At 43.9% G+C, this 16,363-nt stretch overlaps 1 protein-coding gene across 5 annotated transcripts in view; it reads right to left on the reverse strand.

Moving 5' to 3' along the window:
- plekhg2 (pleckstrin homology domain containing, family G (with RhoGef domain) member 2) overlaps positions 1 to 16,363 on the reverse strand; it is a 59,980-nt gene that overhangs the window by 21,675 nt on the left and 21,942 nt on the right. For all 5 annotated transcript variants that reach the window (XM_067507119.1, XM_067507116.1, XM_067507115.1 and 2 more), the window contains one exon: positions 9,269 to 9,369. In XM_067507119.1, the coding sequence (XP_067363220.1) occupies positions 9,269 to 9,369 (101 nt within the window). The remainder of the gene's footprint in view (positions 1 to 9,268; positions 9,370 to 16,363) is intronic.

Here is a 16,363-nt window from a genome sequence, read left to right on the forward strand (position 1 = left end):
TTTAATAAAGCATATAGTTAGTTATAATCATGCTTCTATAGGCTTAGACTGCTGCGTCAACCAGCAACCAACCAGTCAAGGCAAATGGCCGCCCACCCTGAGTCTGGTTTTGCTGGAGCTTTCTTCTGTTAAAGGGAGTTTTCCTTCTCCACTGTTGCCTATGGCTTGTTCAAGGGGGAATTGTTGGGTTCTCTGTATACATCTTTATTGGCTTGACTTTAATCTCTAAAGTGTTACTCAAAGCTGCTTCTTATTCACCCATTCACACTCACAATCACACAGCTGGCCAACACTCACTGGCTCACAGACACTTTGACATGTGACTGGAGGATCAAACCAACAACTGTGAGATTGGTGGATGATTGCTCTACCACATGAGTCATGCACATGAATATTATATTAACTAGATGTTTTGATTGACATTTTATTTTTATGCAATTTCTGTCACGTGTGTACATAGCGTGGTTCCTGGGCCATGCAATTACGCCAAAATACATAGAAAGTGGCGACATTTGATGGCTTGGGCAGCGTCCATGTCTGACAACGTGTTGGTAATATGCTACACTACTGGATTTGTTGTCTCTTCAGTTCCTGAGGACCCTCCTGCAGTTCTTTTAGCGCAGTGCGACAAACTAATTGCTGATGGGAATAATTTCCCCATTAGCTGCTTGTAATTATGGTTTGTGTGACATGAAGAGAGAAGATGATCTGGGAACAAATGTCATGGGAGTGTTGATTGATGCTTAATAAAGTCTCCCTGTCACACACCAATATGGCTGCTCAGTGCAGTGGACACTTGTTCATCTATATATGGACACTCATCTTGGACAACAGCTGAGGAGGGACATGAGATGATGGGGGAGGTTTTGGTTCTTCGCCAATTCTCTCACACCACAGCACTCGCACTGCATTCTTAGTTAACAAGCTGGGATTAAGTCTCTCATTATCACAAACACACACATCTGGACATATTTGTACACAGGGACGGACACACACTTCCTGCACTCAGCACTCACTCACTCGGCTCTGGCGTCAGGCCTCATTTTGTGTCCGGCGGACATCATTAGTGGGGGACTGTGGGAGAGGAAGAGGGAGCTCTGCATGCTTTTACTTTTTTTTTTTAAATGGGGGACCACAGAGGAGGGAGGGGGGAAGAGAAGACAGAGACAAAACTGTTTAATATGTAGAAAACAAGAAGACAGAAAGACAGAGGACGGGCAGAGGGTCAGAAAGAAGACTGGAGTAAACTGAGAGGGAAAAGAATCCAGCTGATAATTACAGACAAAATGAAAAACATCTTTATTGTGGGGGGAAAAATGCGAACATGAAACATGAAAGTCAGAGGACGACGCTGTATCGAGACCACGCCAATGTTTTACTTTGATGGTTTACAAAAACATTTCAGCCTCTTTTAACAACTACATGGATCTTTGTGCTAAAAACACAGTAAAACATTAATATCTCAGATTTGTCTTTTGCCACATGTTGATTAGTGGATTAAAAGACCTGCTGAAGAATCAGTATCAGCTTTAAACCCTTTTGTTTAGATCCTGTTCCAGAGCCTCCATCCGTCCTTTGGCTTTATCACCTGCACAGACGGTGGATTAGTGAACGGGTCTGCTGGACACACAGAGGTCAGAGTGTCCCTCAGATTAAACACACAAAAGGAGCACGAAGGCAGGGACATTGACCTGAATGTGAAAAGTAAAAGCAGACAGAGAAGAGAGCAAGCGTCATGATGAGCGTCCAGAGTCCACGCTGTCTCAGAATCGAGCCTTCAAATGACAGCTCAACAAAAAATGACAGCTCAACACTGATTCAGCAGAGGTTTTCTCGGTGTGTTTGCTCTGAAAAATGTATAATCAGGAAAAAGCTTTGATTTTAAGTGTGCTGTTAATCACTGGGCTGCTCACAGCTGAGAAACATTAAACAGAATTGGTGGGGAGACAGAAACAAAAAAAAAGAATCCGCATTAAATCTGCAACTGCAGACCAGGTTTCATGCCCCCCCCCCCTTTCCCATCATCCCTCTATTGTCAAATTTAAAGGCTCCACTATTCCCAAAATATGTTGTTTTGCAGACACACTGACTAAACAAGACAATGGAGCTCATGGAGAAACCGATTCGAGTTCTTTGAAGTGAATTCTCTGACTTTTCACTGACTGTCTCACACTCACAACAGCTCATGTTGTGGTTTCTGATTGGCTCCTTCTCATGTCAATCAAACCATGAACTCAACACTGAACATGTTTATTCTTACCTTGACTTTATTGGACATTTTGATCTCGACTGCCCCCATGTCCCCCCGGGCGTTCACATCTCAGTTTCCCAACACATTTTATCATCTCACTTCTTTTCCCAGAGGTTTTAGCTGCTACATAAACAAACCTACCCCTGACCCTGCAGGACCCCTTGACCCCCAAACCCTGAACACCCGAGCCAGGCCCTCCTCTGCAGGCCGGGGCCAAACCAAACACACGGGCTGAGGTCTGGTTTTCATCCTTGCACGGAGCAAGTCGACTCTTTAACAGCGTGATGAACAGCAGCTGACGGTGTGGCATCTGAGATATGCTGCTGAGCTAAACTGACGATAGATGGTGGAGGAGGAGGAGGAGGTAGAAAAGCCATAAAGAAAGTAGATCTAAAAGAAAAGCCACTTTGTGCTGTGTTTTTGGTTGTCGTGTCCTTGTTGTTGTACATATTTCATTCTGTTGTGGTCACTTTCCAGCTTTTAACTGATTTTCAGACCAGAGATATGATTCACCTCACGCAGTTTGTCACATTCTAACACTGTGCACTTTCTGTCTAGAAATGCTGTGCAGGGCACGTGCTCACGTGGTGTTTGGTCTGATTATGTGTGTGTTTGGGGAAACTGAGCAACAAGCCAATCACCAACAGGAAGCTGAGAAGCCAGTGCAATTAAAAGTCAATGGGATTTACTGTAACATGGGGTTTAACATGGGTTTACCTGAAATCTCCCAAAACAACTAATGCAGGACATTAAACGGGACAGAAAATTCAAAATGCACTAATTGACATATGCACAGTTGGTCTGATTCTGTCGTAGCAAAATCCCAATTATGAGCCAACCTGCTGCCAAGCTCTGCTGCTTCAGGTTTGTTTGATTCACATCCCGTCAGAGCTGGAAACAGCAGCGATGAAGCTGCAGCTCAGGCTCAGGTGAAAAGTACTTTGATGCAACAGTATCTCTGACGGATGATGTCTGGTCTCCATCTCAGCCACAAGGACAGGCCCAACATAAATACTGACTTATTCCACTGAAGGTTATCTTTATCGCGGTAATTTCTCTTTAAATGCTTAAAGGTCTGAAGCTGCACTGAACTGTAATTAATCATTTATCACGATATAATATGATTTAATTTTCAACTATCAGTAAAAAAGAAAAGAGCCTGGCATAAATCAGGAAGACGGAAATTTGTAGGCTCATTAAATAACTGTTAAACTTAGATTTGTTTCAGTGAATGTGACACTGATAATATTGTTAGTTATTGTTTCTTATTATAGAAACGAACCATTTATTAACAATCCCTATGAAGCAGCTTGTAATGCTAAAACACACAGGCTCGTACAGTGTTATCTGCTTTTAATGGTGCAAAAGACGGTGTCTGTGCACAGACCATAGATAACAGAGTTTGTAGTGAAGCGTGCAGAAAAATACTCAGCCCAGTAGTTTCTTGGGAAAAATGGTTTCTTGGATAGACACAGTCCCTCAGACTGTCCCACAGATCCTCCAAAGAGTTCATCTGTCCATCTGAAAATATTTGATGGTACTTACAGCTCAGTACACTAAACAACAGGTGACTGACAGGTGTTTGTTGTTGCCCAGGTGAGTCATCATCAGTAAGACGAAAGTCAGGTTGGACTTTGTAAACAAGTCCAGACATGAGGTACACAAGGTTTTACAGAGTGATGAGACCAAGGTGAACCTCTTACAATGGGATGGAAAGACCAAAGCAGAATTAATTCAGAGGTGAACAGAAACACGTCATCTGCAAATTTACAGAGACATGACTCAAAATTAATGTGGAGGAGCTTCATCAAGCAGTGAAACAAAAACCAGAAATCCCCAAAACAAACAGCTGAGGGAGACTGCAGTCTAAAAAAAAAAACACAACTAAATTAAACAACAACTTTAGCGAGTCACAAGGTTGATGTAATAATTCTGTTCACCTCAGTTTTCCGTCTCGGCGCTCGTCCACATATTCACCCTCAATCAACATGAAAACTAACATGTCACCTGAGCCTCTCAGAAAGTTTGTTTTCACAAATGATGCTTGTCTCAAAATTAAAGAGTTGGGATTGCACAAAAATAACCTTTCAAATTAGAATGTGGCGACTTTGATGCAGGGTGTGAATCAAACAACAGACCACCCTGCAGACCCACATCACCAAATCACACATTATTTACCATTGACTGTCTTGTACTTGCAGCCTGTAATGTGCAATAATTCACAGTGCCTATAAAAACATACCTGAGCACATAAGTTTAAATGTGGCTCCGGGCGCTGTGAAAGTGCTGCAATCATATAACTATGAGTGTGTGTTTCATATGAAAGAGCTGCAGCCTCTAATCGACCTCGAAGACAAAAGCAACTCATATCTAACCATCCAGTCAACAACCAGTTCTAGATCTGTGCCTTTAGATTGTAATCCTGCTGTGGAACTGAAATAAAGTGAAGCTGGTTCAACAATTGATGAAGATTCTAACATTTATAAAGAGTTGGAAATCTGTTAGTTCTCAAGACTGGGTGACCTTACAGAAAGGACAATTTTAGAGGCACTATGATCACATATGAATTTATCAAACTACTTCATAAATGTAGACGAGGTGAGAGGGACAGAAGGACAGAAGGACAGAAGGACTTCTCTGCAGCTAACCTCTATGGTGAAGGTGAAGAAAGACAAACAGTCTAAGGGTTAAATTTGTGCAAAAGACACAAGATGAAAAATTTTGTTCACTTTCAACAAAAGACAGAAAGGAGAGAAACGTTCTGATCGTTTTAAATTGCTAAGAACCCCACCCACCAACAATAACCACCCTGTGTCTAACATAACTGATCATCAGGTTCTGGCCCAGTGCACCACAGTTGAAGTGAGAATAAACTGGAAACTGTTTCCTTTGTATTCCCTCTCCAGTCGCTCACTGTTTCAGCCATTTCACAATATCGGATCTAATTCTAAGTCAACATTCACCTAACTCAAGGAAGCTTATGTGATTCTGCAATCTGGAAGTCAGCGGTTGAAAGATGTGAGATGTTGTGAAAATGAAACAAAAAGCTGCTGAGAGATTAAACAGAGTCCGGCCTGCTGGTGGCACCTGAAACTGGTTCGTTGTCCTCCCATATCAAGTGTTTGTTTTATAATATGTATAGTTGTATGTCCTGTGCTTCTCTATCTTAGGAACACAAGCTCCATCGGCAGGTTGAAGTTCCTCAGATACAGGCCTGAAGGTTATGACGTGGAGAGGCTCCTCCTGGCATCATTTCCACGGTCTAGAGCATGTTCAGCTCCAGGTGGGTTTCACTGCACCACAGCACCAGCTGATAAACCTCCTGCCAGCACTCAGTCTCATTAACCCGGATGAGACAGACGAGGGTGGTGTCATCTGCAAATGTTAGAGGCCGATTCACTTGAGGTGCAGCTGTTTGTTTAGAAGAGCACAGGAGAAAGAACACATCCCTGAAGAGCACCAGAACTGGTTCTTTGTGTACAGGATGTAATGTGTCCCGTCCTTAAAATGATCCACTGACAGATGGGGGAGGACACATAGAGTTGGGAAAGTTTGGAGGATTGGAATCACTAACAAAACCCTGCATATGTCCCAAGGCTCTTGAGCTGGTCCAGGATGTGAAGCACGTGTTAGCTGCATCATCTCCTGGCCTGTTTGCCTGTAGGTCTATCGAGGGTCCCGTGATGGCTTTTGAACTCGCTGCAGACACACCGTCCTGTGTGTGTCTGTGTACGTCAGGGATGTCGGCAAAATGTATATATTCATTTTGTGTATTTTTGTTCTCAGCTCCTCTTGGCGACACACACTGTGCACATGGAGCTGCGTTCACAAACGTCTGCTGGTGATGTAAAACAGACATAAAACACTGAGCGTCAGGGAAACAGATGAATCGTGACCCATTTGGCTCCGGTGTGTCAGAGTCCGCGCCATCAGAGTGATTGCTGAGCTCGCTCAGTAGTGGGGTTGGTAATAAACTTCGATATGCACACATGGCCTGATTCCCAACTGTAACACACACACACACACAGCTGAATGGTGTCATGTTCAAACTATGCTGGATGATGTAGCCACCCCGAGTTTGTTATGTCTGCCCATCTGGTTGTGTGTGTGTGTGTGTGTGTGTGTGTGTGTGTGTGTGTGTGTGTAGGGGGGTTCTTAGTTTCCCTCCTCTCTAGGACAAAGAACAAGAGAAAACAGGTCAAATGATTTTGTCAAACTCTTTGCGACCCTGAGAAAGAGAGAGAGACAAGAGGTGAAGGAGGTTTGAGGGGATTTCTGATGCCTGTAATTACGTCTTTATAAACTCATTAACTTCATCAAGTAAACTGATTAACGGAGTGCAGACAAAGAAAAGAGAGCAGGGACCCTCCCTCCCTCTGTCACTCTCTCTCGCTCGCTCGCTCTCTCACAATATTTCCCATGAGAACCAGGGGCAGGAAGCCTGATGGAATGAAAACTGTGTGTGTATTTGTAATTGCACATTTGTGTTTTCGAGTTGGTGTGTTTTTGTGCAACATTGTGTGTGTGTGTGTGTGTGTTGGAGTGGACTCAAAGAAAGTGAAATGTGAAAACAGCCCTCTCTGCAGGGAGGGTGCACTGCTGTGTGTGTGTCACATATTTTAAGAGCTTCCTTCTCAGGCTCTCACAGCAACCTCCTCCTACAAATGTGGACACGCACACACACACACACACACACACACACACGCTTCTCCTCCCTCTCCATACAGTTGTGGGAGCGTTTGATTCCTGTGGTTACAGGGTGGGTGGGGAGCCCTTTGACTGACAGGACTGCTGGGCATCTCACTGGTAGATGATCTGTGATTGTGTTTTCTACTGGTTTTACAGAGAGCTCACACACACACACACACACACACACACACGCTCGTGCGCACGCTTCACGGAGACGTGACGATGCTAAATACAAAGTCGCTGCCACTCAACCAAACCACTGCTGAGTTGTCAACATATTTAGTGACCGTTACACAGCAGCTCAGGCTTTTTGTGTGACGCTGAAAAGTTGAGCATTTGTTCTTTGTGACCCAGTTTCTGCTGTTTCGTTCCTTTAAATCCTGTTTTCCTTGTTTTCACCTGTTCATCGACACACACTCAGTTTTACTTGCATTGACTTTGCTGTCTGCACCGTTGTCTTTCCCGATGAAGCTAAGGTACAAATATAAAACCCAAATGACCAGATGTTGATGTTGATCCCTATTTCAATCCAAACTTCATATTAATATTCATTAATATTCACTTTCTTTTGCAGGGCCCCAAATGTTTGCCTGGCTTGTCGCTCTGATGAGCTCTTTGGACATTTGTTAAGTGTGTTTTTGGCAACACACGGACCAAAAACAAGCACCAAAACATGAGGCTGTTAAAACCAACCAGCAGCCATGAACTTTTTGACTATTGTAACGGCAGCAGCAGTGTCCTCTGTGGTATCACGTACTGTGGTCGTTACATGAAAAACATTTGTGTTCTGCAGCCATCTCTGAAACCACAGTGTCCCTAAATGCGCCAACAGGGAGACTTTTTAAAACCACATTGCTTTCTAAATGCAAAAGCATCATCTAATAACCACAAACACACCATGTGTTTGAAGAAAAAAAAGTTGAAAGCAAAAGACTGCAATTAATTAACTCTCTGGAAGAAATAATCTATCTTCCAAATTAACGATTAAAACACTCCTTTGAATGTGAAAACCTTTTTTATTATTAACACAGTGACCCACTATCAGTTATCGGAGACTTTCCTGTCAAATATGTGGTTGAATTTGAATTAATGTTATTTTAAAATCGAAAATTAGTAGGACAACCGGTTACAAATTAAATTAATATCACAACCCACAAACTGCGATGCCACATTGTTAGTGTGCACAGCAAGCATTCACGTGTTAATCCACATGTTATCATTTAAAAAAAGGATCCATAATCCAGTTTTAACCCACATCGCATCCTGCCCAGCTCAGCCAGCACCAACCTGAAACACATCGTCACTGTCGGGCAGCATACATACCAGGAGGAACGGCTGCTCGCTTAAACTAGCGTGACGCAGAAACAGGCAGCCTCAGCGTCTCTGAGCAGGCTACAATATCACTGAGCATTCCTGCTCTGTAAAACCTGAAGAATCTGCTCCATCCATGTGAGCTCAGCAGCTGCTGCAGCCTTTCATCCACCGGCAGACAACTTTATATGGGGGGGTGGGGCATGTCAGCATTAGAGCCTCAGTCAGTTCATTTCTGCCTCTGTGCATCTGAATATTTCATCTTCATTTGCCTCTGAGCCAAAATAAAGTTGGGTGCTGTACTTTGTTTTACTCTTTGACCTTTACAAATAACGGACTGTAAACTTTTGCACCGACCAGATATTTTCTTAATTCCATCTGAAAAAAGTTCTCAACATAAGGTTCTCTGTTCGCGTTCCGTGTCCAAACATGTACCAGCAGCTGACATCAATGAGAAAATGTGTCCAACACGGCCGCAGCAGTATTTTTGCTTTGCACCTCACATCTTAAGGAAGGTTTCTGTATGTGACTGAATGTAAACCACAGCTTCTCAAACTGTCCTATTTGTCCAAATGTCTAGATGATACTTTCAGTCATTAATTGTTAATTTAACATTTTATTAATTAATTAGCAGGTGTCTTAGCCAATCACATCAGCCTTCTTCATTCTGCCTCAACAATTATAGTGAACGATCCCTGATTCCATCATCATCATCATATCTGTTGCATCTTTCATTTGTTTTTTTCCCTGAACTCATGCTAACGAGCACAGTCAGAAAAGCCTCTGTCTGAACCCGACAGCATCAAAACACTTCCCTTATTGTGACAGTGCTGACTGTCAGCTGGGACCTATACCACTACTTCCTCATTACAACTTCCAGAAAGTCTGTGTCATCTGTAAGTTAGTTTAAGAAGTGCAGCTAAAAACAGAAGTTCTGCAACCTTCACGACTCAAAGGGAAGCAACAAGAGAGTCACTGCAGTATTAGGTAACATTCACAGAGCAGCAGGCGAGTTACCTGTTGAACTCGTAGATGTCCTCAATGTTGCAGAACAAAGTGCTGACCTGCTCCGGTTTCAGAGGCAGAGAGCCACAGTCGATGATGCAGCCCAGATAGTCCTGCAGACACAAACAGAGAGACACTGTGAGTCATCAAAGCTGATATATACACACACATACATGTTTCAGTCCGACAGTTTCCTCTGAGTGATGAAGATGCTTCTCAGGTTGGACTCCACTAACTACATGGTTAATGGTTCAATCCCAGTGCATTAATTAGTGAATGAGAAACAAGTTCATGTAGAAAAGCTCTATATGTGCAGTGTGATGCTGGCTGTCTCTCCTCTGTAGATGCTGTAGGTGGTTCACATCACAGCAGCAAAACTCACTAAAGCAACACTGCGTTACATGTGCACTGTAGTATCCAGTTTGTAACTTCTGATGTTGAGCATGCAGGTGCAGATGGTCAGAACCATCAGTTATTTGTGGGACGTTTAAGGACATTATCAGTGTTGAGGCTTGGTCACAGCACACAGTTCTACCTTCCTCCAAAACTACTACAGAATATCAGCCTGAAGCGGAGACTTCCAAGAAGGAAGGAAACGAGTGTTGTCTCATTAGTGTTTCAACCTCCCCGAACCACGAGCACCTTAGAGATCAATGGTGCAAACAGGAAACTACCGGAGTCTTGAGACATTGAGACAAAGGCGGCAACAAACAGCAAGTCAATACTGTAGCAGTATGAGAGGAGCTGAGAATTGCTGTTGTGATGGTGACTAACAGGTGGTGGAGAAGGAGGCAGAGGGAGTATGGATCCGTATTAAGAGAGGAGCCTTTTCCCTCCAAACCATAAACATAGCTAAAAACTGCTTTTTGTTTAGGAGGCCTGGTGGTTCAATGAGTAGAGCATTGGGTTGGGATGCGGAAGGCCACCAAGCCAGGTGAAGTCCCGCCCAGCTACAGCAGGTCCCCCTAGTGCCGAGCCCAGATAAAATGGGAGGTTTGCGGCAGGAAGGGCATAAAAACGGCTGTGGTGACCCCTGAAAGAACGAGCCGAAGGCCGTGGATTTGAAATAGCTTTGTGTTTTAGACAGGTCACAGTTTTTGAGAAAACATTAGGACTTTGTCCAAACAGTCTTTTTTTTTTTCTTAACACTAAGGAGAGAAAATTATGTCCAAAAGACACAAAATAATCCCTGGTAGCTTCTTCTAAAAAGGCATAAATTACCTCGACTATGTAACTGCTTCATTTGTTTGTTGTGTTTCCTTCAGTCTGGACGTTCTTTACAGCCACTCTTGGCCCAGTTTCTCATCATCTGTCCATGTGTGGTCCAACATGAAATCACTGTACACAAATACTGTGTATGTTTTTATGATGTAACGGAAACTTTACCAAAATAAAGATCCATCATCCAATCATATCATAGGGCAAATGAGCTCATTTCCACAGACCGAGAAAAGTGTCCATTTTATTGCAACAGTGACAGAGTGAAACAAACAGAAGCTTGGACACTGTCTCAGCAAACACGGGACAGAAAGTCAGCCCAGGAGGAAGAGAAGTTTGGGGAAACTAATCCCTGAAGTGAGGTCACTTCATCAGTTTTAAGTTCCCAAGCTGAGATTCATGACGTCTTTGTAACGGGTCAAAAAGACAAAAATAATTTCAATTTAATTCACTAAATAAAGACATTGTGGTCCCGTGGTGCTGCTCACAGTCCAGCCTAACATGAGCTCACGGGTCCAATCGCGTCTGTAAAGAGTCGCTGGTGTCCGACTTATTGTATGGAACCAGACATGTTAGACATTTCAGAGTTATTACAGAGATTTAGCTCCACATGCTAAGAGTCTGACACAGACGAGTTGGTGACAATTAGGGAACGATGGCGAGGTGGTGTAACAACGTCAAACAGGACACAAACTGGTGTCTCCTGTCTTAAAGTCCTGTGATTTGTCAGCCATCCATCCACCTCCACCTATTCAGGGAGGAACAGTAGAAGGTGACCTACTGTACCACAGCTGTAGGTGTGATAACACTGGATCCAGATGCTGTCATCATTTTTGTAGGGAAAGGAAGCACTGGGCAGATATGGATGTTAAACATCAACAGAGCTGCATTAGATGTAAATGTGTTGTCATTTAAAGATTGTGTTTGCAGTTTACTTGTATAGAAACTGAGGTTGAGACGTGGTTGATGCATCTTTGTGTGTTTGCTTTTTATTTTCACAAAACTCATCCCCCCAGTCGCTCTCTCAGTTTTCTCTTCCCTAAATTGGGTGTAAAGCAAGCACTGTGTGTGTGTGTGTGTGCGTGTGTGCGTGTGTGTGTGCGTGTGTGTGTGTGTGTGTGTGTGTGCGTGTGTGTGTATAATGAGGCATATAAAGACGCCGTAGCCACATTCATCACCTTTTAAAGGCAACCAGGAAACTCGGGAGCTCAGTGAGGAGGTGATGGGGAGATGCTACATATGCTGCAGGGAACTTCAATACAACAAGAGGCAGTAAGAGGAGAAGCAGGGACGATTCACAGTAAGAAGTTGGGGGCAGAAAAACCTGTGATTTACTGCAGCAAAGACAGCATGAAGTAGTGAGGATTCAAAAATCTGCTGTTTGTGAGTGATGCTCCTGTCAGCAGGATGTTTGTCATAAATCTGCCCCAGTGTTACCTCCCAACACAAACATCCAGGAATTGAATTTAGTCTGTGAGGACAGTGTCTGTGCATCTCTGTCTCCAACCAGCAGCCAGTGTAACTGCCCCTTTTCCCACTCTGCACCTTCAGCCATTCGTGCTTCCTTCCTTCTTGACCCCACATTCACCTTGTTTCAGCATTTCCAATCTCTGTCTCTTAACTTCTCGTCCATTTGCCTCTTTTCTCATTTTTCCATCCCCCCCCCCCCCCAGATCGCCCTTCAATCCTGATGTGATCCCCATCTCCTGTTAGGTTGTGCTTCATCGTTCTAAGCCCCCTCCCTCCCTCCCTCCCCCCCCTCGGTTTCCTGTCCCACTTGGCTGCATGTCAACAGCAGGATCGCTGCAGCACCAAACGTCTCATGTTCTCTCCGTAGCTTCTGGTAGAAGACGACAAACAAAGCTCTGCATCAGATGAAATTGTTCCACTTACTCCTCATTTACTTTCACTTACTTCAGCAATTTCCCATAAATCTGCTCAAATGAGGTCGACAGCTGCAAGAAATCCAGCTTTAATTGGTACAAATGAATCAAAAGAGCTGAACCAGGTGGAGTGAGCTCAGTGTCGCTTTTATGAGAAAGGATCTTCAAACCTTTATAGAAAATGAGTTTGAGTTGGTCGGCTGTATTCACTCTCCCTCATTCCTTCTTTCTGTGTGTTGAAGTTGTTATTGCACGTACACACACACACAGGCCTATTATGGTAGTTGGTTCAGATTCCCAGTGAGCGTGACATCATGTAGCCTCAATCAAAACCAGACTTCAACCAAACCTCAAATACAGAGAGCAGCAGGAATGAAGGCTTACATTACAGGACAGCACTCACACACAGAGAGACACACGCAGACACAAACACACACCCTTTCCTTCAGGACAGGGATTCTGGGCTCAGTGCTGGGATTTCTGTTAAGAACTAAAGTGAAGAACAGCTGAAATGCGAGACAAAAAATAAATAAAAACAGTGACCACAAAGTGACACGATGAGCAACAAAACATTTTAAACAATATTTTGAGACCAAGAAACAGGACCAGGAAGAGCGAAAAAGCTCCAAACAGAGAGTTGAAATGTTACATCGAAGACATGTGTAATGAACAGGAAAAGACAAAAGACAAAAATAAATCAATTCTCGCAGAGTTTGGGACAAGAAATGAGCCAGAAATCAGCAAAAAGACACGCGATGAGCTCAAACAGCCAAAACAACCAAAAATAGACAAATTACCATAAAGGGACATTATTCACAGAATGACCATAAACAGATTTTTAATCCGCCAACAAAGACACAAAAGACTCAAATCTCAAAGACCAACTGACCAAAAACTGTTTTATTCTGTTTCAGCCTCAGGGTCCCTTGGGCTGTGAGGGGGGGGGGGGGGGGGTTATCATCTGTCCATGGTTTGAACTACAGGGGACAAAGAGGGAGTCTGGAGGGATTAAACACCAAAGAAGAAAAACCTGATGAGAGAGCCAGAGCTTCGTCCTCTGCAGAAGGTCAGAGACAAGAAACTGACAGACAGCTGATAAAGCTGATGACAGCCAAGCCCTCAGAGTGTGTGTGTGAGTGTGTGTGAGTGTGTGAGTGTGTGTGTGTGTGTGTGTCGTGGCAGAGGATGAAAGCTGTAGTAAATTCTCTCTACTTCAAAAGGATGATTCACACTCAAGTCAGACAGATCCAGACACACACACACACACACACACACACACACACACACACACACACACACACACCACCTGGACCACTGGCTGATAAAACACACGGCACCAACCAAGTCAGCAAAGAGTCTGAGCGTTTTTTCATTCAAATCTCCCTTTAGAAAACTTCATTTTTACCCCTCAGAAAACTTCACTGTTGTTTTCAGCAGCCGCTCTGACACATTCCTGAGGTGAAACATCAGCCTTGACTCTTAAAACCAAAGCTCCTCTGCACCTTCACTGCAACTGTGCTCATTTTATGGGCTTAATTGCTGGATGGATTGTGGTCAGGGTTTTTCTGTGAATGAAGTGCTGCATGTACTAATGAAGAGTGAGTCTCTGCATATGAAGCCTCCTCGTCTGCGGTTACACTTAAGAACCAAAAGCCCCTTAAGAAAAGCTTGTGGTGTTGTTTAAAGGTTAAAAACGCACTTTGTGTCTTTGTGGCTAACATCTACAATACTTAACTCAACGTGCACTTCCTGACTTTCTGCGTCTCTGTTAGTGGATGGAGTTTGTGTAGTTGATAGGAGGTGGTCTCTGTCCTCTTGGGAAGAAAAAGCCGATAGCGGTGTTTAGGTTCCAAAACGAACTACATGTTGCAGCACATGCTGCGTAAGCCGAGCATAACAGCATCCATTGTTCACACCATACACGAGTTAACTGCCTAAAATACTTACGATACTTACGCAAAATACTTCTTTAATAAAGCACTTGATTCCCTAAGTTAAGGAAGGCCAGAGCACAGCTCACACCGCTCAACCACCCTGTCCACCTCCCTGTGAGATGTTTTCACGTCATTGCTTAAAGTGTCACATATTGTGCTACACTGAAAGCTCAGAGCGTCGATCACCAATGCAAACCGGAGCTTTAAGCATCGGCATGTAACGCAAAACCGGAGAAAGCAGCACTTTTTGATGCCTCAGGAATGAGAAGGAGCTGACAGTGATGGTGCACTGACGTCATTCTGAAGCTCAGGTGACCAGCACTTGGTACTGCACTATGATATTTGAATGCACACGGAAAGTTTGTACAACCTCTGACTCCATGTAGATCAGGTCTGTGTGTGTGTGTGTGGTGCATTGGTGGGTGGAGGTCTGCTGCAGCTAAACTCACACAAAGACATTCACACCTGGCCAGTAAATCTAGGTAACAGCCAGCTCCTCCCTAACACTCACACACAGCTGCACCGTGATTGGCTGACAGGTACTTTACGGCCACAGCAGTGACGACCAGCAATCAGCGTGTTTCTGCTTCTCACATTAAGGAAATGTGAGCTTCATCCAGGGTTGGTTCATATTACTGACACGTGATAGAAAAATGCTTGAAATGGCCTGAAAATGTGACACTCACTATTCCATCTTTGTAAACTGAATCTCTTTGGTGGTTAAAGAAAATGAGTAATTTCAACATGTTTGACACTTTACAGAGTAAGTTATGCTTAAAAAAAACATTATGTGCCATTTTTTTAATTCACCGCTACAAAAAAACAAGTAAAAGTGTTTCCAATCTCTGCTGCTTCATTCTCCCACTACATGTTACAGGCAAATGTACATTCACAGCATTTATCACAGCAGCTTCTTCAGAACCTGATGAACTAAAGTGAACACGGAATCGAGCCTCCAGCCACCCAGCAGCACAGAGACTCAGCAATTCACAATGGAATGGGACAAAAAGCAGCTAAACATTCCCACGGAAGATTAGTCTTCATGTTAAATTCTATTTTAACCATCATTCGACCGCAGAGTGGAGCATCAGGCCAAGCTGTCATAAATCAGTGGGACCATTTTGTAGCCCTCATCCTGTCGTCACCAGCACATGAAGTGAATTCACAGACTCCATTAGAGTTCATCCAGTGACTATGAACCACTGTGACCTCGGTCCAGCTCCACTGGCTGTAAGGACGCAATGAAAACTGAAACTGAAAATGTCTGCTCACTTTCTTCCTTATAGTAAGAACAACGTCTGTAAATGCAGAATCTTTGTCACAAACTGAGTGTGAGTGTGGCCGTGCAGGCACATCACACCTGTAACAAGGCTCAACAGTGAGTTCCAGTATCACAACCAGCCCCTCACTCAGCTCAACCCTGCAGAGGATCTGACCTACCAGACAGACTCGTGTTGAACAAGTAGGTTAACAACAAGTTGTCTGAGCCACTAGCTCCTTCTAGCTGGTTAGAGACCAGTCCTCAGTCAAACCTCGTCATTGGCCACATGCTAGCAGCAGCTCCTGTGCTAACTGACTTCAGCTCTTTACAAGCTCACTATTAGCCTGTTAATGTGCACTTGATTATTTCCAAAAAGGTTTTGGGCTGGTACCCCAGTCTGAACACCTGAAACCTCCACTGAGTGGAGTTTTCCAACCACACCCCTTTGATTGCTGCCTGCTCTGTGTATCTCAGCGTTCTCCTCCCACCGGCCAGTTCTGCAGCGTCCTCCCCTGAACTGTCAGCTCCACAAAACATATCACCAACAGCAGCTCTGGTCTTAGATTATTACTGTCCTGAGGAACTGGGAGCTGATTTCCTAAATCTTCCAAGTTGTTTTGATTCCTGCCTTTTTTACCCAACAAAACAACCGGTTACTTTTTATGGTCCCGACCACATGACCCGGTGTCCAAGTGTCTCTGGGCAAGACGCTGAACCCCCCGCAGCCCATCCCCAGCCGGGCAGTGCCAGTCCCAAGCCCGGTAGAAATTGGGGAACATACAACTGATGTAAGAAAATACTCTTTTTTTTT

Source organism: Channa argus, chromosome 6 (genome assembly GCF_033026475.1).
Source record: "Channa argus isolate prfri chromosome 6, Channa argus male v1.0, whole genome shotgun sequence".
Lineage (NCBI taxonomy): Eukaryota > Metazoa > Chordata > Actinopteri > Anabantiformes > Channidae > Channa > Channa argus.